Raw genomic sequence first — 23,116 nt, forward strand, 5'->3', positions numbered from 1 at the left:
CTTTGCCGTTTTCTTGTTCTCTGTCTTGGATTTTGGTGGGGGTTTCTTTTCGGATTAGGTTGGTAATCTTATTTCTTTGGAATCCGTTGGATGTTAGTACATTAGTGAGAGTGTGTAGTTCGGTTTTTAGGTGTTGTTCGTCAGCTAAGCATTTTGTTCTGGAGATGAGTGTCTTGGCTACGGAGTTGATCTGTGCTGGATGGTGGTGTGAGAGTGCGTGCAGATAGCGGTTTGTGTGTGTTTTCTTCTGGTAGATGGTGTGTCCTAGGGAGCCATTGGATTTCTTGTAGACTAGGACATCCAAGGTACTTTTAATTCTACGCGGGAGAAAACCCGAATAACTAAAGACCTACATACAAATACCCGCGAAAACCTCAGAAAACAAATATATATATATATATATATATATATATATATATATATATATATATATATATATATATATATATATATATATATATATATGCCGATTTCCGCCTGCTAGGGGACCCTAAATGGGCCTGAAGTTGCCCCGTAGAGGCAACAAAGAAGGAAGGAAGTCCCGCCGATTGCAGAGAAATGGCGGTCAATCCAATCGGTTTGGGGAAAGCCCTCCAGAAACCAGCAGGAGAAAGGCTAGCTCAGGGGTCGGCAACCCACGGCTCTGGAGCCGCATACGGCTCTTTCATCCCTCTACTGCGGCTCCCAGTCCTCCTCCGCCATTTGCAGTCCCACAAACAAAAGAAGTGGGACTAAAAAAGTTCAATCAATTCCAACTTCTTGCAAAAAAAAAAAAGATCTCGCGAAGTTGGAATTGATTGATTGAACTTTTTTAGTCCCACTTCTTTTGTTTGTGGGACTGCCCACAAACTTCTTTTCTTTTTGGGACTGCATGTGGCACGGAGGAAGAGAAAGAGGACTGTGGTAGACCTGGAAAGAAGGTGCTGCGTGGGTCCGATCAGGGGTGCGGGGGGGGTTTTCTACCAAGCATCTTATACGGAGCTGGGGAAACGGGCTGGGTGGGGGGAGCTGCCAATGCCACTGCCATGAGGCTCTGCAGAGCCCTCTGAGTGGCCATGATCCCCACTTCCCCAGCCAGCCACCATAACCGACCTACTCGTCACCTGGCCAGCCGGCCTTACACTCTTCTCCTCCTCCTCCTCGTCCTCTGCACTCAATCGACTGCTAGCGTCTTGGATGGCTCTGCTCTGTCCGAGTTGAAGAAAGCTGCTTGCTGCTACACCTCTGCTTTCTTGAGTGTGGAGGAGGAGGAGGAGGAGGAGGAGGAGGAGGAGGAGGAGAGCGTGAGGCCAGCTGGCCAGGTGAGGAGTAGGTCGGCGATGGTGGCTGGCTGGCTGGGGAGAGGGGGATCATGAGGAGAAGATGATGCTGGCTAGCTGGCTGGGCAGGGGTAATCATGGTTGAAGAAAGCGGAGGCACAGCAGCAGGATTGCTCGCCTTATTGAGAGCAAAAAAACTCCATGAGAAGTGATAAATGAAGGATTATTGGATTTACAAAATATTTTCTTTTAAATTTTGAAAGATTTTTGTTTTGAAACAGATGAACAGAAAGCTAGTTTTTTGTTTGTTTTTGTTTGTTTTTGAAGCAGTTACTATCTTTAAAAATTCAGGGAAGACTTATAAATGTGGCTTATTTTATCAGAGCTAAATGATATATTGGAGAGAGAGAGAAAGAGAGAAGAGGGAGGGAAGGGAGGGAAGGGAGGGAGAGAGAGAGAGAGAGAGAGTGTTATGTGGTTGTCCTTACTGGACTTTTAGTAAAGACCGTTTAATGAAATATTTTGATGTTTTTTTAATTAAGAGATGAGATATGAGGATAATTATGCTGTATTTAAAGATGGTAGATAAGCTATTAAAATTATTTTTACCTGTTGGGATGAAGTAGAAAGGGTTTTTTCCCCTCTTTCTCCTGTCCTTTTCTTTCCCCCCCCCGCAATTTTTTTCTTTTCTATTTTTCTATTTGTAGTTTTTATAGTTTGCACCAGCTTTTATTCTTTTTGTTTATAATCCTTAATAAAAATATTTGAAAAACAGAGAACATTGTAATGAGAGAGAGACAGAGACAGAGAGACGAGACAAGGAGAGATAGAGAATAACCTGCTATAATCATGCTGGAATGAAAGGTTATGACAGCTCAGATTAGATTGCAGGTTTCTCTCTATGAGTGTGGATCGTTGTGAGTCCTCTGGCTTTCAGAGGGTGATGAAGTGGGTAAGAGATGCAAAGAGAGTGACTGGAGGAAAATGAGTGAACCTGATCAAGTACAATTAAAGTTCTTAAACTTTTCTTTGTAATATTGATAAAGGTGGTGAAACATTTTTATGTCCATGTTAAATTCATGAAGAGCTGGCTGGCTGGGGAGGGGGGATCATGGTTGAAGAAAGCGGAGGCACAGCAGTGGGATTGCTCTCAATAAGAGCCGGGTGTGCTGCTCGCTCATGTGCGCCGTGCGGGGGAGGTAGGAGGAAAAGCGGCAGCAGGGTGGGGGAGGTAGAGGGAGAAAGCAGCAGCGACAGGGCGCTCCGTGCGGGGGATAAGCAGCAGCAGCGGTGGAGTGCTGGGGGGGAAGCAGCAGGGTTTTGTGGCTCATAGTGTTTTCTTTTCTGTGGGAAACAGGTCCAAATGGCTCTTTGAGTGTTTAAGGTTGCCGACCCCTGGGTTAGACTTTCATTAAATGGTAATAGAAAACAGATAAAAAAGCAGTCCTGAGTTAATGACTGGGGGGGTGGCATATAAATCTGCAAAATGTATGTATATATTTGTGTTTATTGTAAAGCTAGAGCGATGATTTCATTGTTCTGGGGTTGTAGGGCGATAAATTTGAATAAATATGTTTTTGTTTGTTACAGACAGACAATACTGGTTGTTTACATCATGTCATTTGTGGGTCTGGTTGTTTATACTTTTACCCTGGATCTAGGTCATATCTGGGTGGTCTTCATAACTGCAGGTGTACTGGGGTAAGTTCACTTCTCCTTTTGGGTTACTTTTCTCTATGACAGTGTTTTGCTACTGTCTGTGCTACTGAGATAGTTTCCACTTGATCTGCAGGGTATAAGAAAGAAAGGGAAGTTAGTAATGATCCTCTTCTCTCAAAGAGAACAGACATATAGTAGCCATTGGAGGTTTTCTTATTTCTGTTAAATGAGGATTCTAAGAAATGTAATTCTCATGATCCTGTGAGACAAAGTGTTAATGAGAAGCAAGTGGGGTTACGCTTTTGAGATTTAATTAAAATGAACGTGGAGTAGCACTGTCTCTTTAAAACACCATGGACATAACATTGCATAAGTGCTGAAGCTGAAGTATTTCCTACATCTATTCTGACAGCTTTTTCATGACGGGTTACCTACCTCTGGGCTTTGAATTTGCAGCAGAGTTAACATATCCAGAATCTGAAGGAACATCATCAGGCCTTCTTAATGTTTCTGCACAGGTTAGTTTGAGAAATGTAGCAAAGAGACATTTCTAGGTCTGGTTTTGCTATTCTGCAGGAATATAGCACCACCTGTTGATGAATCAAAATATTCTGTTATCCAGCATAGTTTCCCTAAAATTGGCTACTACTGCTTTCCAAACAAGTTTGTAGATGACAAAAGTTACACTTCTCTTCCTTTTACAGTAATACAGTTAAATACATGTGATGCATTTTATTAAATATAATTCTATAAGTTGTCATAATACAATGCATTCTAATAATTCTGACTTCATTTATAGTCAGGCACTAGTAGTCATATGGGCTGAGATACTGACTTGATAGTGTGTTTTATTACTGTTGAGAACATTGGAGATAAGCAAACTGGTGAACAACTGTATCTTGTTCAGTTTTTCTTTAATATCTCTTTTATCTTGTGCTAGGTTTTTGGAATAATTTTCACCATTAGCCAAGGACAGATCATTGATAACTTTGGGACTAAAGCTGGGAACATCTTCCTTTGCATTTTCCTGTTCATTGGTGCTATTATCACTGGTAACTACACTCTTCAAATATTTTGTTACTTATTTCTGCAGAGCATGTGGGTTACTTTTGCCTATAAACTTAACACGGTCAGCAGCTACATTAATAGTGAAATGCTAGTGTCTCTAGAAGACGTAGGCCTCTACCAAAATTTGATTGGTTTATAAGAGGTCAGGAATAAAGTTGATATCCCTTCTGTCATTGCTTAATTGAAAACATGGCCCCTGTTAAAAACGTATGGCCCACAAGGGCTCTAATTGAAATCCCTTTCTGAAGAAATTACCAGCTAAAAGGCTAAATGGAGTATGTTGTAATGCTTTATCCATTCATGGTCATATAAGGGCTTTTGAGGATTAAAAGAACTCCTGTTTAAGAAGGGATTGCTGTAGGAGATTTGGCAACTGTCCTCTATTTTGGTCACTGTCACATTGAATTACAGTAACACACTCTATTTGAAGTTGCCCTTGAAAGTTATTAACTTAAAATTGTCTTTCCATTATGCTTCAGCTTTCATCAAACCTGATCTCCGAAGACAACAGGCCAATCTGGAGAATGAACAGGCTGTGAGTAAAATAAAATATAACCTGTAATTTATGTCCACTATCTCCAGTGATATTGCTGTTTTCATGATGAGTAATTGGGGTAGTATAGGAAGTTTATTGTTTGAAGAAGTATCTCAGATGACTTGAATGTGCCAAGTGTGGATTCTGAAGTTGAGTGGGGCTCAGTTTTCTTTAGGTTAGCAGATATGTATGAAGGGTGAATGGGTCAAGTGAAGTGGTAGACGGAAAAAGTTGCAATTGGAAGGAATGCATAGTATTCTTAGAAAGAGGTGAGTTTTTTAGAGGGAAAAGTGTATAAAGCTGATATAGATGTAATGAGATAAGGGTGGTGTGCACAGATAGAGAATATGGACAAGTATAGTGAATGATATTGGTATACTTTAGATTTAGCTTTATTGCCTTCTATTTTTCTTATTTCATGCTTTAATTTCTTTGGCTTAGTATTTCTTATTCCTTTTCTGCACTTTACACAATATTGCTATCCCAAAAGGGAATAGTACAGTGGGCCTTTATATATGTAAATATGGAACTTTTTATAGAAGTATAGTCCTACATTAAATAAGAATTACCCTAGGTTTTAATGGACATGGATATACAATTGAGAAAAGGCAAAAAAGAGGAAGGGACTGGCTGGAAGGGCTATAAAAACAAGAAAGCAAGTAATAAATATTCAGATAAATGATGTCAGATTGATGTGGAGAAAAGGATGGAGAAAAGCCTCTTTTCTTGCATATTAATATGCATGCCACTTGCATATTAATTAGCCAACGCCTCTGTCACTAGGCTATGAAATTTGGATGTTAAGCCCACACTTCAGCGACCGAAGAGAAAGCTTGGTTATGCCTGGATTTCTCAGTCATAATAGTCAGTAAGAAAAATATCTATAGCCAACATTTCCCAGGGCAATAATAGTCCTGCTGTCTCTGAGAAGATATTGAGTCATTATTTATGAAGTCACGGTATTAATCGTGGCGGGTTATATATTGCTTTCTTTCCTCACAAGAAAAGGAACATCTTTGAAAGTGAAAGGCCTTTGGGTAATATGAATTTATATATATTTCCCTTTTTTTTGAAAGAGTGATAAAAATTCCTTAACCAGAAAAACCTTATGGCTTTATAGGGATGGAAGAATGCTCTTTCAAGAATATTTATTAAGAAAAAAAAATTGTAGCTATTTGCCACTAATTGGCAAAAAAGTACTTTGTACATTGTCAATTAACTGCTTGGTTCTCCAAAGATAATGAGGAAACAAGGAGGACTTGCTTAAACTCAACTATTGCTAGTTCAGTTTAGGATGATAAGAGGACTACAAGTGTTATCAGTCATAAGACACTGTATAGTATCTGCTTTTTTCTCTTTGGTGAATTTTCTGTATGAAAAAAAGTGAGTAGTGGAAAACCAAGTGCATTATAAATAGAAAACAGAAACACCTGGATCTCCTGTAAAATTCTGTGAAGGAAGTGAGGTACTTATACATTAAAAACTTTTACACTATTTGGAAACATCCTTAAAATTGTTTAGTTAGTAAGTTCCACACTTCAATTTTTTCTTCTTCTTCCATTCTGGGTCTAGTGACCAGCTGTGTTTTAACCTGCTAACTAAGAAAGCATATCTTCAAATAATAGAAAATGTAATAGAAAATGTAAAGAGAGATGAAAATTATGTTCTACAATGTACCTGCTGTCTTGATATAGCAAAAATTACTCTTTTTAACTGCTAATCTTTGTTTTGCTTTTGTCTAACTCAGGGGTCTTCAAACTTGGCCCTTTTATGACTTGTGGACTTCAACTCCCAGAATTCCTCAGCCAGGCATGCTGGCTGAGGAATTCTGGGAGTTGAAGTCCACAAGTCATAAAAGGGCCAAGTTTGAAGACCCCTGGTCTAACTATTGGTAGTTTATTTGGAGGAACATGTCCATAATTTAGAAGACTTTTAACTATAAATAGATGATTCATTATACAATGGGCATCATTTCACCTGTCCTCCCTTTTAATGATGTTTAAAGAGTAGATTGAAAGCACCAAATATAAATATTATTGATCTCTTCCAGTTTTAGGATTGTTTTAAGGAAAGACTATTGTTATCTAGTAGTCTCCCAAAATGCTAGGATTCTACCCATTATAATGATTGGGTGTAGTGCATCTGAATTATGACCTTTCTTTTATTAATGTACCCTTTAAATGAATTTACCCTTAAGCATTCTTGTGAATTCTGTTTCAAATAATACTCTTTCATTGTGTAATTTTTTGAGTATTATATATTATTATTATTTCAAATATGCTCACTACTTGACTCCTGATATGGAATTATGCTACTGAACTGTGAAACAAATGTTTATTCTGAAATAAATGGCAAACAGAAGAGAACAGACCTAAAGGTGCTTTTTCAAAAGGCAATTGGACTTTGTTTTTTCCTTAAAGATGTTTCACTTATCATCTAAGAAGCTTTTCAGTTCTGGAGCAACTGAAGAAGCTGTTGGATTAGAAGTAAAACGTCTTGAAAGAGAAAAATAAAGTCCAGTTTGCCTTTGGAAAAAGCACCTTTGGGACAACTGTGACTGAGAATCTCCATAAACAAAAAGAGAACAGAATTTCTCTGCAGTAAATTTTGATTTTGTATTAATACTTTAAGCCTGAATATTGATAATTAAAATATTGAGATTTAATTTAAAAAAACAAAGATAAAAGTAGCTCTTCTCTTTTTAAAGGTAGAAAAAAGTAACAATAACTTGAGTCATACCACACTGACTACATAAATAAAGCATTCCATTCTTGGGAATACAATGTAGGTAAATGTTCTAGGAAGAAATTTTAATGATTCAAAGAGCTAAAAATAGGCCTGAAGAGAAACAATGCAGTATCCTTCATTACCAATTGTGCTGATTTTTGGAAAAATTTTTAAAGGTGAGGTCTCTCCAAAGTGGATGAAATTGTCCACAGAACACAAATATCATACTACAATTCACCAGCTTATTTTGCAACTGTGGTATAAGTGCTTCTATAAATGCCCATTAGAATCTTTGCTATATTATTATACCTGTTCAGATTGAGGGTAATGTGTATGGACATACAGCTCTCATTCTGAATTTGCTGTGTTTATCTTAAGTGATGTTATCACAGGATAACGTTTGGTTAGCATGGAATGGTGACACATTGGCCATGTTAGCACAACAAGAGGAGTTAGTATATTGAGTGAAAAGCTAAAGCTAGATAATATTGGAGCAAGAATTGCTTTAGTTTCATTGCAAAACAGATTGGGAATTGTTGGAGGCTAACCTGTTCTAACTTGGTCAGTCATCTTTGACATGGGAGAGGGAGTAAACATGGATATTTAATTATTCTCTGCAAATCAATGTATTTAAAAAAAGGACAGAAAATGGTATTTCTTAATTTCTCTGGTGGCAGTTAGGCCACTGTTGAAAATAGCCATGTTCCATGACAGGGGCATAAGTGAATATGTGCTGTTGGGATGTGACAAGGCTTATCCTAGGTAAGGTCAGCTAGGTCACGCACATAGCTTTCACCTATGTTTAGGATATCATTTCAAAAGCGATGATGGAAAATATATAAGAATAATGGGGGAGACAGGTAATACAAGTCATATGAAAGAGTGAAAACACATATGTTTTGCAGAGGATCTGTTTTGTTCTGTTTGAAAGTATAATTTTCATACTGAAAATTCAATATATGAGCATTTAGCAGTTCTAGGGACAATGAAATATCTCCACATGAGATACTTCTGATATGGAGAGGCATCCCAAGCCATGGAAAAAGTAAGCTCGGAAAGCCAAACATCATACTATATAATGTTTTCAATGATCCATCCTAAGGCTGAAGTGGTCTTTAGTTCCATTTTTATCTAGTTATGAAAGGATAGCTGTGGCTCCCTGCAGCAACATCTTTTTATTCTGTTCTACCCCTTCATGGGATTGTGACATTTGGCTGTTTTGCAGAGACTCCAAAGCAGTAACAGTCAGATAATGAATTATGGACTTTGTACCTTATCCCCATCATTTCCCATCCTTGCTCAGTAATTCACAAACCAAAGGTAGGAGAATCATATTAACCTGCTTGGCCAATTGCTTATGTGAGGCTGCAGTAGCACCAACCCAGTGACAGAGTCTAGCACTATTATGGGGAAACTGTACTAAACGTGTAACAGTTAAGGTACATTCTGTGAAAAATCACACTAATTGTTCACCAGAACTGATAGAACAAACATTGTAGTGGTTTTTAAAATGTTTTTAAAGTTTTTATCCACATCTGAGTGTTTTTAGATTGTTGTGTGCTTTTAATTCTTTGGTATGGCACCCAGAGTCATCCGTTCTGTAAGATGGGTGACTATATAAATTTGCTAAATTCAATAAACGAATGAGCAAATGGCAGGAGGAAAAGAAGGATGGATTTATATCCTCAAACAATTTTCTCCTAAGAATTTTTTTCCTGGAATTAACTTTTTTTCATTCACAGTATATTAAAAATTAATTCTTACCTCTTTACCTTAAAAATTCATTATCTGTACATCCTATTTGCAAAAATGTAGAGGTGCTGCAAATCTCATGATTCTTGAAGCACTGAAGCATATTTAAAAGACAGAGTTGTTGTTTTCACAGGCATTAAATTTATAGATGCCTTTTAGTTCTAATTTCACCAGGAAATTTCAGGAAAGCCTTCAGCTAATGGATATTCAATGCAAATGAGATTCATTCAAAATGAGACCTTAGGAATGGATTTGGCTCCCAATGTAGTTTTAAACAAAAACTACAGACTAGTCTATGTAGTCTTTCTGTCTACGAAGGAAATATTAAATCTTTCATATAAATCAGCCCCTGGATTGGTGTTTTTTTTTTTTTTAACTACTGCAGCTCACAAAGCATTTTAATTCATTCCTCAAAGAGATCTTCTTTATTCTGCTTAATGCTTTGGACTTTTTGTGCTCTGGGCATGCTTAATTTGGTTAAACTATATTTCTCTTTTTCATATTTTGCTTTCCCTGGTCCATATTTCTATTCATTTTTATTGCTCACCAATCTCAAGTAGCAGTTCCTTACAGCAAGGGGGAAAAATTAAGCGGTAAGCAATTGCTAATATTGGATTGAATTTCAAAGTACTTAGCCAGAAGGTGGGGCTGGTGATGGGGAATGCTAGTTTTATTTATATACATTCGCTTTCAAGTTCACTTTTGATTGGTGAGTTGTCCAAACTTGAACTCTCATGTATCTTCAAGGTTGTATTTCTTCTGCTGTAGAAGATGAACAGTGAAATTGAGGACATGTGTCATCAGCGTTATTTTTAGTGCTGCTTTTTACAAAATAAAGCTTACGAAACATGGCTACTGTCTCAGGGTACAATCTTCGCTTAAAGTCAAAATGTAAAGTTTTTTTAAAAAATAAATCTTGGCTTAATCTTTTTCTAGTGTTCTAGTTGTAGGTAATACTTTCTGTTTTGAAAATGAATATTTTTGTAAAGTAATAAAGTTATTTTATTTTTCCTGCCCTAAATCTTGATTTTCCATAATGAGGCCTAAAAAAGAATCCCTTTAGGTATTTGTTTCTAAGAATCGTAAAATATTGTTTAAATAGTATTGTATGCCAGCACAATCGATTAGTGGCTTAATGACTGCTACTTTTCATGAATAAAAGTGAATATTATTTAAAGTGTTCTTTGAACCCAAAGATTCAGAGAGTCTGGGATATATCTATTCATCAAAATATGACCACTTTAAATGATAATAGAAGCAAAGAGTATCAGTTTTAAATGATGTGGTTTTAAACTTACATCAGATTAGCAAAATTGCAGCAGGGTGGTGAGCTAGAGGATAAGCCAGAAAGTAGTAGCATTTTAGCTTAAGGTTTTTAGATGCTAGGAGTTTTTCTGCAGCAATTCAAGCAAAGCTGCCAAATTCTACCCTTAGTGTGATAGAGAAATGCCGTCATATTGTCCCAATTTGTGAGACACAGGGGATATATATTGGGTTTCTGCTTAACTAAACATGAATTGCTCTTGTCTCTATAAATCTCACCAAGTATTTTGCATTTCTTTAGCTAGAGGTGACAGGCAGCAAAATAGCATTCTTATTTGACAGAATAAGATTTTTCATGACTGAGAGTGAGTGGGCGGCCATATAAATGTTCTTAAATAAATAACTTTAGCAGAATTATTGATTAAATCTGTATGATAAATGGTATGGTAGCCTTAATTCAACATGCCAACAAATTTCTTGTTTACTACACACTCTGATTTCTCTAATTGTGTATTTTCTCTTTAGTTCCAGAAATCAGTGGGAGTTGCCTCAGACCAACATTGCACTCCTGTTTGAAGAATCAAAACATTAAAGACTGTAAGCGGCTGAAAAGATATTGCTATTCCTGCTACTACTGCCTTATGTTCGTCTCTCTACCATCTATACTTCCGTTACCTATGGTTTGACCAGGAAACAGTCTACAAAATAATATTGGATTACTTTTTATGTTTCTAAAATTTAATAAGAGTCGACTTCTTCGAAAAGACAGGCCAAATCACCGTCTTTTACCTTCTCTCGTCAACTGAAAGGAACCGTGAATATTTGACGTACTGACCTAGGTCACAACAAAATAATATAAGCCACACTTGATTCTTGCGGGTAGACAAGTAGGAAAACGCACCGGACATCTGAAGCAGATTTGGGCGGGAAGTAGATCTAAAGGAAGATCCTTGCTCCTTAGGGAGAACCAGAAACACTTGCTCTGTGAGCAGCCCTAGTGGAAGTGCAACCATTGGTTTGTGAATGAGGAAATTCACTATCGGTCAAAACAAAAGCAAAGATGGCTTAGCTTCCTTTTCTTTAAAATATCTATTTGTACTGTAAAGTATTTTTGTGACCCAAGTCCAACAGATATTTTTAATTAACTGATCAGTATTTTAAAATGGGGATTATGTTTTTTTAAATAAGGTGGTGTTTTAGAAATATTATTGGATAACTGATTTTTAAACCATATTTGAGAAATGCACCTTTATCTGTTTTACCCCAACATTATTGCTCTTCAGCAGTATGACATTGCAACGCCACAAGCTGCAGAAGCAGAAATTAAGCAAGAGCTCCACATGGCTTTCATAACATTTTCTGCAATATTTTTCTCATAACCTCTAAAATCTCTAAATATTTTCTCTCAAGTCTGTACTAAATAGTATAGTGTTAATTGAAAATTAACCACTGTAGTCAGCTTTGAGGGGTGAAGTATAATTAATGGCTTATTTTTTCTTTTATACTGCTATATCACATTTCCCTTTCAAGGAAAGAGGGACTAGGTTAATTAAATTGTAGATCAGGGCTTTTCAACCTTTTTACCGATTGTACCACTTTTAGGATATGGCAATATTCGAGTACCACCTAGCAAGGTGTCAAAAACTTGATGACCAAAAAAAAAACCCTGTTCAAAGTTGCAATTGCACTGAAATGACTTATGACCATTTTTCACACTTATGACCATTGCAGCATGCCCAGTGTCATGTGATTTATATTTGGATGCTTGGCAACTGATTCATATTTATAATGGTCACAGTGTTCCAGGGTCATGTGATCCCCTTCTGCAACCTTTTGACAAGCAAAGTCAATGGCNCTAATGAAAAATACAAAGATTTTAAATTATTCTCAGCTGAAGAAGCTTTTCTGTCCGGTTTAGTGGCAGAAAATGGAAGAGAGCAGTTGACTTTCCTTGGCACTTATAAACTGCATGACTGGATCCAGTGTTGTTTTATTATATTCGGTGTGAACTAAGAACGCCCATCTGTTCATCCTTTTGCGTGGCCTGTAGACTTTGCAGATTTGGGCGGGAAGTAGATCTAAAGGAAGATCCTTGCTCCTTAGGGAGAACCAGAAACACTTGCTCTGTGAGCAGCCCTAATGGAAGTGCAACCATTGGTTTGTGAATGAGGAAATTCACTATCAGTCAAAACAAAAGCAAAGATGGCTTAGCTTCCTTTTCTTTAAAATATCTATTTGTACTGTAAAGTATTTTTGTGACCCAAGTCCAACAGATATTTTTAATTAACTGATCAGTATTTTAAAATGGGGATTATGTTTTTTTTAAATAAGGTGGTGTTTTAGAAATATTATTGGATAACTGATTTCTAAACCATATTTGAGAAATGCACCTTTATCTGTTTTACCCCAACATTATTGCTCTTCAGTAGTGTGACATTGCAACGCCACAAGCTGCAGAAGCAGAAATTAAGCAAGGGCTCCACATGGCTTTCATAACATTTTCTGCAATATTTTTCTCATAACCTCTAAAATCTCTAAATGTTTTCTCTCAAGTCTGTACTAAATGGTATAGTGTTAATTGAAAATTAACCACTGTAGTCAGCTTTGAGGGGTGAAGTATAATTAATGGCTTATTTTTTCTTTTATACTGCTATATCACATTTCCCTTTCAAGGAAAGAGGGACTAGGTTAATTAAATTGTAGATCAGGGTTTTTCAACCTTTTTACCGATTGTACCACTTTTAGGATATGGCAATATTCGAGTACCACCTAGCAAGGTGTCAAAAACTTGATGACCAAAAAAAAACCCTGTTCAAAGTTGCAATTGCACTGAAATGACTTATGACCATTTTTCACACTTATGACCATTGCAGCATGCCCAGTGTCATGTGATTTATATTTGGATGCTTGGCAACTGATTCATATTTATAATGGTCACAGTGTTCCAGGGTCATGTGATCCCCTTCTGCAACCTTTTGACAAGCAAAGTCAATGGCAGAGTTGCTGGTGGCCAAGTGCTAAGGCGGGACTTCCTTTCCTCCCTTCCTTCCCTGCCTCCCTTTTTCTCATTCCCATCTCCTTCTGAAGGAAGAATTTGAACCCCCCCCCCCATATTTTTCCTCTTCCATATATTGATCAAATAAGGAAAGGCCTCCAGAGACAGAAAAGACAAGCTGCTGAGTGAACTAGCTTAAAAAGGCACATTCCCACTGGTTGAAAAGCCCTGTTGTAGATGACTGAGTGCCTCTGTTGTGTGGAACAAGAGATGCAACTTAAAAAAAAGCCTGTAAAAAGAGTACAATAACGTTTTTTCCAATCTACTCTAAACAGGATGACATAACAATTCCATTTTATTGCAAGAAAAAAATCCACAAACCAGATTAAAAAACATGGAGGACCATACCGTGCAACATCTTAGTTTTAGGTAACTTTAATTAAAATGCATCACTGGACCAAGTGAGGAAAATTGCTGCATAATTTTGTGGGGGAAAAATTGTAACTTTGAAATGGCTGACTGAGTTGGCCTAACAGCTATTCTCACTTCAAAAACTGAACAATTTATAACGAATTCTTATCTTAAGGTGCTTCATTCCTAATCAAAAGAAGAGTAACTTCCAGTGATCTGAAGAGGGTCCATAGTTCTTCATTTTATTTGTTCAGAGGTTCTGTTGAATATATATATATATTTAATCTATACTAGCTAGTGCAGAGAGACTTTGACGGAGTGAGAGTTCTTCTCTTTGGGCTAGGAAGTATGGCACTTAGCTTGGAAAACACTTGAACCCATAAAGTGGCATTATTGTGGGGGCTCTTCAGTCAAGTGACATGAGAGGCTATCCTCAAATAGTGTTTTCTTGCTCTAGAATAAATGCACAATAATTTATTCTTTAGTGGTTTTCAGTTTTACAGAATGCTTTGCAATTGTTCTTATTCATGAGTATAAGCCCCCTAAAGTTGCCTTGGTGAGATGGGCAACATAGAAGACTAATAATAAAATCCATAAGCATTTTGTGACTGAAGTAATCAATTCAATAGTGTTTACTTTGGATTGGGAAATTCCAGATTGCCAGTTGGCATTTCAGCTGATGATCTTGGCCTAATCAATTTATTTATGTTAGCCTAATTTACCTTGTACGATTGCTATGAGGGTAAAATGGGAACAACAGTATGCAGGACATAAATGAAATAAAAGAAATAATGAGATTTCACCTTTGGGATTTGCAGATTGCCCTCTTCAGAGCTTCTAACATTGTTGACATGTTGGCAAGTGTTACCTATTAATTTTCTAATAGAAAATTGTATTGATTTTAATTCAATTATTTCTATTCTAATCTATTAGTTTTCCTTAGTGTAGTTGTAAATAGACATTCTTAATGGAGTTAGCACTTGACTTCCTGATTTATTGACATAAGAAATCATTGTTCAGGGCTGTCTCGTTGCCTGCTTTATGTATGCTGCCTCTATTGTTTTCAAAGTTTTCCAGTTGCCAATTTTTCTGAGCAGTTTCTATTATGCCAAATGAACCCATTTGTTTTAATATAATGAATGTAATAAATGCTTATTTTCCAAGCAAGCAAACAATTTGCTTGGGTTCTTAGGTTTACTGGCTTGGTAGAAGATAATACTGACCAAAAGTGACTTTTATAGTAATATTCTTTGTGATTCCTTTCAACTTTTATATAGAAAGGCAGAAAACATTTGAAACTAAAACACTGGAATGTACAGAATCCCAAGTGAACTGTGATACGATTCTAAGTTATAGATTGAGTAACACTGTGTTATTGCAATTACTGTATATTTCATAGTTGAATTTGTCTCATCTACTTTTTTTTCTTTAGATAACTTGTATTTTAATTGTAGCACAGAAAGTGGCTTCCTAAACATTAACAGTACAATCCTAGGTGGGTCTATTGAGAATTGTTAGTGAAAACTGTACAAAACAAGACATTATTTTCAACATTGTAATAGAATAATTCTGAGAGAATGCTGAATTGGTTTACACTAAGCCAAATTCACCAATCAAAACACCTTGTGACTTAACCTGATGTATGAACTCAGCAATCAGTTGAACATATTGTACTTGGAGCCTTAGAAAATATTACTGAGCGCCCATCGGGGATACATATTGACATACTGTAATTTTCTTGCAATAAATATGATGCAAATATGTAATTCTATAATTTTAATGCCATGGTAGTAGTTTGGGTACTAGTGAATTTTAATGTCCTGCAAGATACATACACTTGGTTGGCATGCTACGGTAGCTTCAGTTTAGTGCAGTGTTTTCCCAAGAATTTGTTATGGCTACCTAGATATACAAACTGTACTTCAGTCTTGGAAATAGTTCAGAAGCAATAAGGGTTTTTCCAGTAGTGTGACTCCCATGGGGGTGGGTGGGAGAGCTGAAAGACTAAGAAGATTGTAGGAAGAAACTGACTGAAGAGAAACAGGAAAAATTGCTAGCAAGAAAGATGGATTTAAGCTGTCTTGGACTGCTGAAGAGAAGCTTGTTCCAGGAGGATTCAGGACCATCTTGAATCAGTATAGTAATTGCTATTCAAAGCGGGTGTTGCAGTGTGGAATCTGGTTATTCTGTATAGATAAATATTCCGCAGAAGAAGTGGAATAAAAGGCACAAGAAACAGGATCCAGGTTTTTCTAACCGTGAGATTGTGAGGTAATATAACAAGCCTCTGATAAACTCTCTGGGGAATTTAATTTCCGTAGTTTAAGGAAGGCTCACAATAATATTTTAGTAGAAGCAGTATTATTACTAGCAGAGAAATTATTAACTTCCAATTGAAGAGCAATCGGGTCATAAAATAAGTATTATCCAAAGTCCTTTGAAGGCAGATGCCAGGAAGGAAGGAAAAAAAATATATATTGTATTTTCATTCTTGTTATGCTAAAAATGTAAAAAAAAAAAATCAGAAAGGTTCACTAGAGAAGTACTTTCTTGTGCTATAATTTGTATGATCAATCCTGATATTCCTATATGAAATGGTTGTATGCTTGATATGAATCCTCCCAATTACATATGCATTTAGAACTGCCAGAGAAAATTCCAGGAGCAGATAAAAACAATTATCAACTCAAAATATGTTATTTGAAATATGTGGTTTTTGTTAATAGCTATATCTGGGAATGGAATTTTCACTCAGATCACCAGCATCCACTGCAGTAATTAACACTGATACTTTTTTTAAAAAAAAAAAGACAATTCAAGTAATATAATTGATGTTTTAGTTTATTTTTAACTTGGGCTTACAGAGCTGTGCGGCCACAAAAAAATGAGGAAAATGATTATTTAAAAAATAAAACAATTTAAAACAATCCATATGTTAGTCAGTTTTTTCAAGTTTTTCAGACTAATCATCTTGGCTAAGTTAGCACAATATTCTGAACCATAAACCAGCCAAACACTTTTTAGTCTATTATGCTATATGAACCAAGGCTTGTACATTGCAAGTTGTACTAGTTTAAGGGTTAATTTACATTTTTCCGTATGTTAAATTTCATTTGCTTATCATGTTCTGTAAGGTAATTCATCTGGAATAAATACTAGACACCATAAAGTCCTTATTTCACCTATCAACATGCATTAAAAAGTAAATATGTTTTCATTCCTTATCTATCCTGTGAGTACAATTTAAGTTACAAAGCTTTGTTAAACAAAATGAAAATGAACAATCATTTGGGGAAACTGACAAGTGATTCATAGAATTGTGAGATATTGAAAAATCAAGACTATCTGCTTGGTGTCAGTTATTGGACCTCCAGTGAATATTCCATTTCATGAGGCAATGTATTACATTAGTTACCAAAGTAAATAGGAATTTCCTGTCCAATACCTAATCTGAATTTACTTTCCTGTAATTTCAACTCATTGGTTCTAATTCCGCCCACTGGGACAAATCCACTCCCTCTATACCTCTTCTCTCCTCAATTTTTTCTGCAGACTAAGTATACCGATTTCCTTTAATAGTTCCTCGCAGGACTTGGTTACTACTAAAACATTTAGAATGTAGGAAGAACTACTCAGCCAATGAAAGATTCAGATAGCTTCCTGGAATGTTGAGAATTTCAGCTACAGTCCTTCCAATCCACTATCTTGCCCATATTAGCTGGGACTGATGGTTATTGTAATTCCAACCATTTGGTTACTAGTTTAGGGAAGACTGGGTTAAGCTGCTTCTGTGATCACCTTCAAAACATTTCTCTTGGCTGAGGCTGAGACACTTGACTTTGAGCATCCCAGTCCAAAATATTCTATAAGGGAGGTATATTTATTTAAAAATGTATAAAGCACTTCGCACAAAAGTCAGCATAGAAATCATATGCAATACAATATTAAAAGAACAAACATTAATATAATTGAGAGGCACATTTAACCAATTACAAAAAATGATTTCAAGTTAAGGTGGCTGGAGAAATAAAACATGTTATGAATACCATGTAATGTCACCTGTACATTCACAGTGCACTGCAGAAAAGGATGCCATCACAAAATAGGCCATCTCTGTTGTGGATGCATGATGTATCTTTTTAGGTTTGAAAGAAAAAGGTCTCATCTGAAGATAATGCACAAGTAGATAAACACAGGATAATCATTCCGTCATATGTTTGAAACTTGTCTTATTAGCAAACTGACAGCTGGTATAATTGGTTTTAATGACTACCTAGCCATTTCAGATGACAATCGAACTGCAAATTATGCACCAGTGTTAACATGTAACACTCTGGTAAAGAGAGGTAGATAAATACTTAATTGTGGGCTATAGTCATCTAAGATGAGATTTTTGATCATGCAGGGTAGGATTCCATTCATCCCTTCTGGTTTTTTTGTGCATTTCCCAAATCTGCTTCAGATACTCTCTGATTTCCAAAGCGTGTCTGTCTGTCATCTGTTTCTTTGTATAGCTATCCATCTCACACAATTACTCTGGGTAGCATACATATCCATAATCAATAATATATAAAACCATTAAAACCACCAATTTAAAAATTAGAATAAAAATAGATAAAAATATTTTTTGTGACTATGTGGGAAGATATAGGAACAGAAGGAGAATCCATTTCATTACTAATGTCCATTCCATTGTGAAAGGACAGAACCAGATACTTTGTATAATCACAATAGCAGCAATCATTACAGAAGCAGAAAGTTACTTATTTGCTCTATGGCCTTGGCTGCCCCCTTTTTAGAAGAGTTATCAGCTTTATTTTTAAATAAATATTGGCTTGTTATGCACTTGCCTTGCCTAGACTGTTTCAGTTCTCATATATGTTTAGAAAAGAATAGCAATTAAATGAATTGCTATTTTCAGAGAAAGGAAACAGGAACTGGAAGATAGCAGTTACCTAAACAAGTAGCCTGTTAAAGGAAAAAAAGGACCAAGCTTCACTCTTTATCTTTAATCTTCAAAAATAATGTATAAGGTACTTTGGATTTAGCTCAGACATGAGATACTTCTTCCTCACAAGTTTTCCCAGTTCCCTTTCATTTATGGCAAGCCATACTTATGGACAACTATGCCGAGTGCCATGGAGACATTACATGCCCCCTCTTTCAGCAAATTTTGGGCAACACTGCTTTTTCTATCTTTTGCCATCAGAATGTCAAGAGAGCCAATCTATAACCTTCATCTGGAACAACTTCATTTGGCTTTTCTACTACATCTCATGATGCTTTAAGATACTGCTCCCCATGCCCAATTTGGAGGAACTGCTCAAAACTATTTTTCTGCCATTATCTGCTCATATCAAAATTAAATGGGAACTAAAATAACTAATAGGGAAATCTAAGAATGTTCCGTCTTGTATAGTACAGGCTCGAAAAAGAAGATCAGGAAGATAATATGGTAGACACTGGAAGCTGACTGGAGGGCAGATTGGAAGACAGGTGATGTAATGTCAATTCCGTTTCTTGTTATGTGATGTGGCTTCTACCTCAAGGTACTGTAGCCCAATCAGCATTCCCAGGATGGAGAAACCTGAAAGATGGAAATTGAGCAAGAACAGAGAATAAAAATATTAAAAAATCTCATACCCTAAAAAAAAAAGGCTTGTTGCATTTGGCTGTAGAAAACTCCAGGTTAAGTTTCCAGTATGGTTCTAAACAAATAATTATCATTCCACCTAAGCAGTCTCACAAAAGTGAAAATCCTGCTAAAAAATTAATGGAGGAAATAAACACAATTCACAGAAAATGATAAGCAGCTCAGTAAGTACTTACTTGCCACCATTAAGGGTGCCAGGACACCAATCGTTGCAGCTGCTGTGCCATAAATAAACAACTCAGAGAGGAAGTGGCCCAGGGCAATGAAGAAGGTCAAAAGTGTGATGTTATAGAGGCTGTCAGAGAGTTCACAAAGAAAGGATTATTGTGTGGTATAAAGATGACACATTGTGTGGTATAAAGATCAGAGTCAGGAAGTTGAGAATCTGAAAGCAAATGAGTATGCTGTACCTTTGCATCTTTAGTCAGGCAATGGTGTCTGCATCTCTTGGAAACTAGAGAGAGTACTGTACCCTGTTGCTCAAAAGTTACTTCTAGCAAGTTGAATCAGTGTTCCTACCATCCATAAACACCATAGAAACCAGTTTCTAGACAGATTAATGGGTTCAACATAGCCCGAACTGAAGAGTACTAAAAACTTCTAATTGTTTAGAATTGCCTGGATCAAAGCAGAATAGATTTTAAAACCTGACATTTGGGCAGATAAAATTGCAGAGCGATGCTGTATTACATCTTGTTTCTCTTGACTTCTAGAAACAAAGTTTGTGCCTTAATACAGAACTTATTGTTTTCCTATTGTACAAAGAAACATACAACACTAGATGTATATTCTTTTAGAAAACTACAAATGATGAAAAATATGAAAATGTAAATCATATGTGGTATAGAACTGTCAGTAGAAGAGTAATACTAGCAGAAGAAGGAGATTACTCCTTATTAGATACCAGAACTTTGACTTTTTGATTTCAGAGGTCTAACTAGACACAAATTAGGGACTAATATTATTCTTACATAACTGCTCTACTAAGCATTTCCTTCTTTATGCCTGGTACAAGCCTTTTAAGACAACAATATTCACCAAATGTATAAACAAGTTGAAAAAGATTTCTGGATGACCAACTGCATTACGACTGTAAGGGAAAAGAGTATATTAAAGAGGATTGGTAGTGAATTGTTCCTTTTACTACGGTATTTATTTTTAGTATCCATTTTACTTACGTCTTGTTGCGGATATCAATGGCACAGTAGCAGCGAATCACAGAAGACAACAAGGTCCAAATGCCAAAGGTTCGAGCTTGGAGACCATTTACTGAATAGAAAAAATATAAATTATAAGATATAAATTACACCAATTTATTTATGTATATGTTTCCAAACAGAACTTAGTAGTATACCCAGCAGCCTACAATATATAATGGACTTGAAAATTATTCTAAGGATCAAGGGTTTTCAGTCCTGAAATGACACTCAGTAGAGGAAATGCCTGATATGGAAAATAAATTACACTGTAACTGAAGCATTTGTTATAGCCTGACTGTTCTAAGGAAAGAATGGGCACTAAACAAAATAAACCTCTGGATAAAAGGAGAATAAACAATATTTAAGGCAAAAAGACATTTCAAAATTGACATTTTAAGATTTGAATAAACATTTCTTTGCAATACAGGCAAAATACAGATCCCATTTTTAGATTCACAAAATTACTTTATAAATCTTACCAAGGCCTGGCTTGCCTGTATACAATTTTTCAGAAAGGAAACTGTGGTCTCTGAAGCTTTGCACTGTGTTCCCCATGGCAATTATGGACACCATAACTAGCCAACTACGAAGTACATTCAAGAACCGGCTCATCTTAGAAGTGGCAAGACACAGTCTGTCATGTGAAGAAATAAAGAATCAAGAGTTTGAGACACGTCTCCTATTTTAGACTTTGTAGTCATACTTACTATGCCACTCATGCTTTGCAGCATTTCCTTTTAAGTTGTATATAGTTTTGTGGAACAACTAGGTCAGGCCATTTTGCTGCAAATGATAAGAAGGAATCTTCTCATGTTCCAATATAAAACTAAAATGGAAAACTATTTTAAAAATGGCAGTAGTGTTTTTCAATGTGCTTGAAGCCCAAAGAAAGGAAAGAGGAAAATCTGTTGCAAATGCATCTTTCAAGCAAAGCAAATTTAGAAAAATACGAAGACAATTTCCCAGTTAATACATAAAGCAGGCTTCCTTCCTTCTAATCTTTCCAGATATAATGGAGCTAAAGCTTCTAGAATGTCCAAGTAGGTTAGTATTTCTCAGTGCTTTTTTTCAAAAAAAAAAAAAGGTGCTGGAACTCACACACATCATACAACCCGCTTTGCCTACCCTACAAGGTTCCATTCAAAAAAGGTGCCGGAACTCCGTTCTGGGCGTTCTATGAGAAAAAAAGCCCTGGTATTTCTAGAAGTTACAGTTTTAGTGGATCTAAAAGACACCAGGTGGTAAAAACTAGTCAATTAAATAGAACCAATCATCTTGCATTAAATCAACTCCCATAAACTTTATATAGAAAAGGCAGCTAGTTGCTAAAAACAAACAAAAGAGCAATTCTTCCATGAACACATTTAACAACTGTACTGTTTAAATAACTCACAAGGAGAGGTATCTTCATTCACTGTTCCTGTTCTACTTTCCCTTATATAAAAGCTTTCTTTTAGGATTTTATTCTATATATGAATCAACCCAGGTACAGTATATATAACCACTAGCAAAGCTGAAGGTGTGTATTTTGCTCTCATCCATCCGACTAGAGAAATGAGCCCAGAAGAAACCTGCCTGTCCCTTGGAACAGAGACCAACCTCACTGCATCCATAAGTCAGAAGAAAAACAACCCGAAGACGCTTTCTTTGCCTTCTTCTCCCGACAAATGCTTTGAGCAGGGAGAGGGACGGAGCAGCACAGTCTGCCCTGATCATCATTCTGCTCCTTACCACGTTTTAGCCTTGAATAAGTTATTTCTTCTCTTCCTTTGTAATTTTCGGTGACATGTTAAATGGTGGGTCTGTTTCCCGTTTTATTACGAAGGATTGCAAAATGGAACGAAGTGGCGATACCTACATAAAATTTTAGGAATTCTCTCCGAATGTCTCCTTGCTCCCTTCGATTCTTACACTGCAAGCCATCTTGCCCTGCACCTAATCCCTACCATGCACGTCGCACCCTTTGGTTCTCCCCATGCAACCCCCACCATCAGCACCATTCAGGTCTTACTTCACCCCCACCTGGCTTGCGGGCGTACCAGATTTGCAGCTCACCTCCAACTTATGGAGTACGAGCCCCGCCCCTTCTGAGTTCGCGTAATGATTGGTCCCCTGTCAGACGTCGGCTTTTCCTGGTTGGTCTGTCTGTCCCTCTCTAAACCGTCACATGGATGGGAAGGCGGCTGTGCCTATGAAATGCGCAGAATCCTTCTGAGGCATTATGACGTCGAATTCGAAGGTGTGGGTGGAAGAACCCTAGAGCATCATTTTAGCTTCTCTTTTTAAAAAAAGAGAATCTTGATGACGCCGTTTGAGAAGAGGCGAAAGAAAAGAGGACCGGAAACGTGCGCATGCGTATGGAGAAGGGCACCGGCGGGAGCCGAGAATTGGCGCTTGCGCAAATGTGCCTCCTGTAAAGGGGGAGACGGTTGTCTGTTGGTTGTTGTAGTAACAGGAGAAGCGCTGAGAAGGGGAATCGTGACTGCCGGGCCCCAAAGAGGATGAAGCAGCAGGTATGGCCGCGAGCGGGGTTTAGGAACAGTGGCTGGGTGCATGCATAGAACTTGCTTGGACAAGAAGTCGACCCTCGCAGAT

The 23,116-nt window shown here is 36.9% G+C and overlaps 2 protein-coding genes across 5 annotated transcripts in view; one reads left to right on the top strand and one right to left on the bottom strand.

The window, feature by feature from the left end:
- FLVCR2 (feline leukemia virus subgroup C cellular receptor family member 2) overlaps positions 1–8,554 on the top strand; it is a 47,734-nt gene extending 39,180 nt beyond the window's left edge. The window contains exons 6-10 of the mRNA XM_015814244.1: positions 2,850–2,960; positions 3,331–3,436; positions 3,859–3,970; positions 4,466–4,521; positions 8,474–8,554. Of these exons, the coding sequence (XP_015669730.1) occupies positions 2,850–2,960; positions 3,331–3,436; positions 3,859–3,970; positions 4,466–4,521; positions 8,474–8,554 (466 nt within the window). The remainder of the gene's footprint in view (positions 1–2,849; positions 2,961–3,330; positions 3,437–3,858; positions 3,971–4,465; positions 4,522–8,473) is intronic.
- A 10,090-nt stretch (positions 8,555–18,644) lies between these two features.
- ERG28 (ergosterol biosynthesis 28 homolog) lies at positions 18,645–22,600 on the bottom strand. Of its 4 annotated transcripts, none has more exons than XM_015814233.1 (5): positions 22,561–22,600; positions 21,001–21,155; positions 20,501–20,591; positions 19,499–19,617; positions 18,645–19,256 (listed from the first exon to the last, which is right to left on the bottom strand). In XM_015814233.1, exons 2-5 carry the CDS (start codon positions 21,131–21,133, stop codon positions 19,177–19,179), a joined length of 423 nt encoding a protein of 140 aa, XP_015669719.1. In that variant the 5' UTR covers positions 21,134–21,155; positions 22,561–22,600; the 3' UTR covers positions 18,645–19,176. The 4 variants fall into 4 exon arrangements, with proteins under 4 accessions (XP_015669719.1, XP_015669720.1, XP_015669718.1 ...); XM_015814234.2 differs by having other exon boundaries at positions 22,577–22,593; XM_015814232.1 differs by lacking the exon at positions 22,561–22,600 and adding an exon at positions 22,380–22,466.
- Between the last annotated feature and the right edge of the window lie 516 nt (positions 22,601–23,116).

This window comes from Protobothrops mucrosquamatus, unplaced genomic scaffold, assembly GCF_001527695.2.
Source record: "Protobothrops mucrosquamatus isolate PMUCROS unplaced genomic scaffold, P.Mucros_1.0 scaffold231, whole genome shotgun sequence".
NCBI lineage: Eukaryota > Metazoa > Chordata > Lepidosauria > Squamata > Viperidae > Protobothrops > Protobothrops mucrosquamatus.

What these genes read in the sequence shown, in the direction of transcription:
- ERG28 (XM_015814233.1), bottom strand. Translation starts at nt 21,133, where the DNA reads ATGAGCCGGTTCTTGAATGTACTTCGTAGTTGGCTAGTTATGGTGTCC. An exon ending in TACAGGCAAGCCAGGCCTTG is followed by an intron (nt 20,592 to 21,000) that starts GTAAGATTTATA and finishes TTTTCTATTCAG; the next exon opens with TAAATGGTCTCCAAGCTCGA. An exon ending in ATTGATATCCGCAACAAGAC is followed by an intron (nt 19,618 to 20,500) that starts GTAAGTAAAATG and finishes ACTCTCTGACAG; the next exon opens with CCTCTATAACATCACACTTT.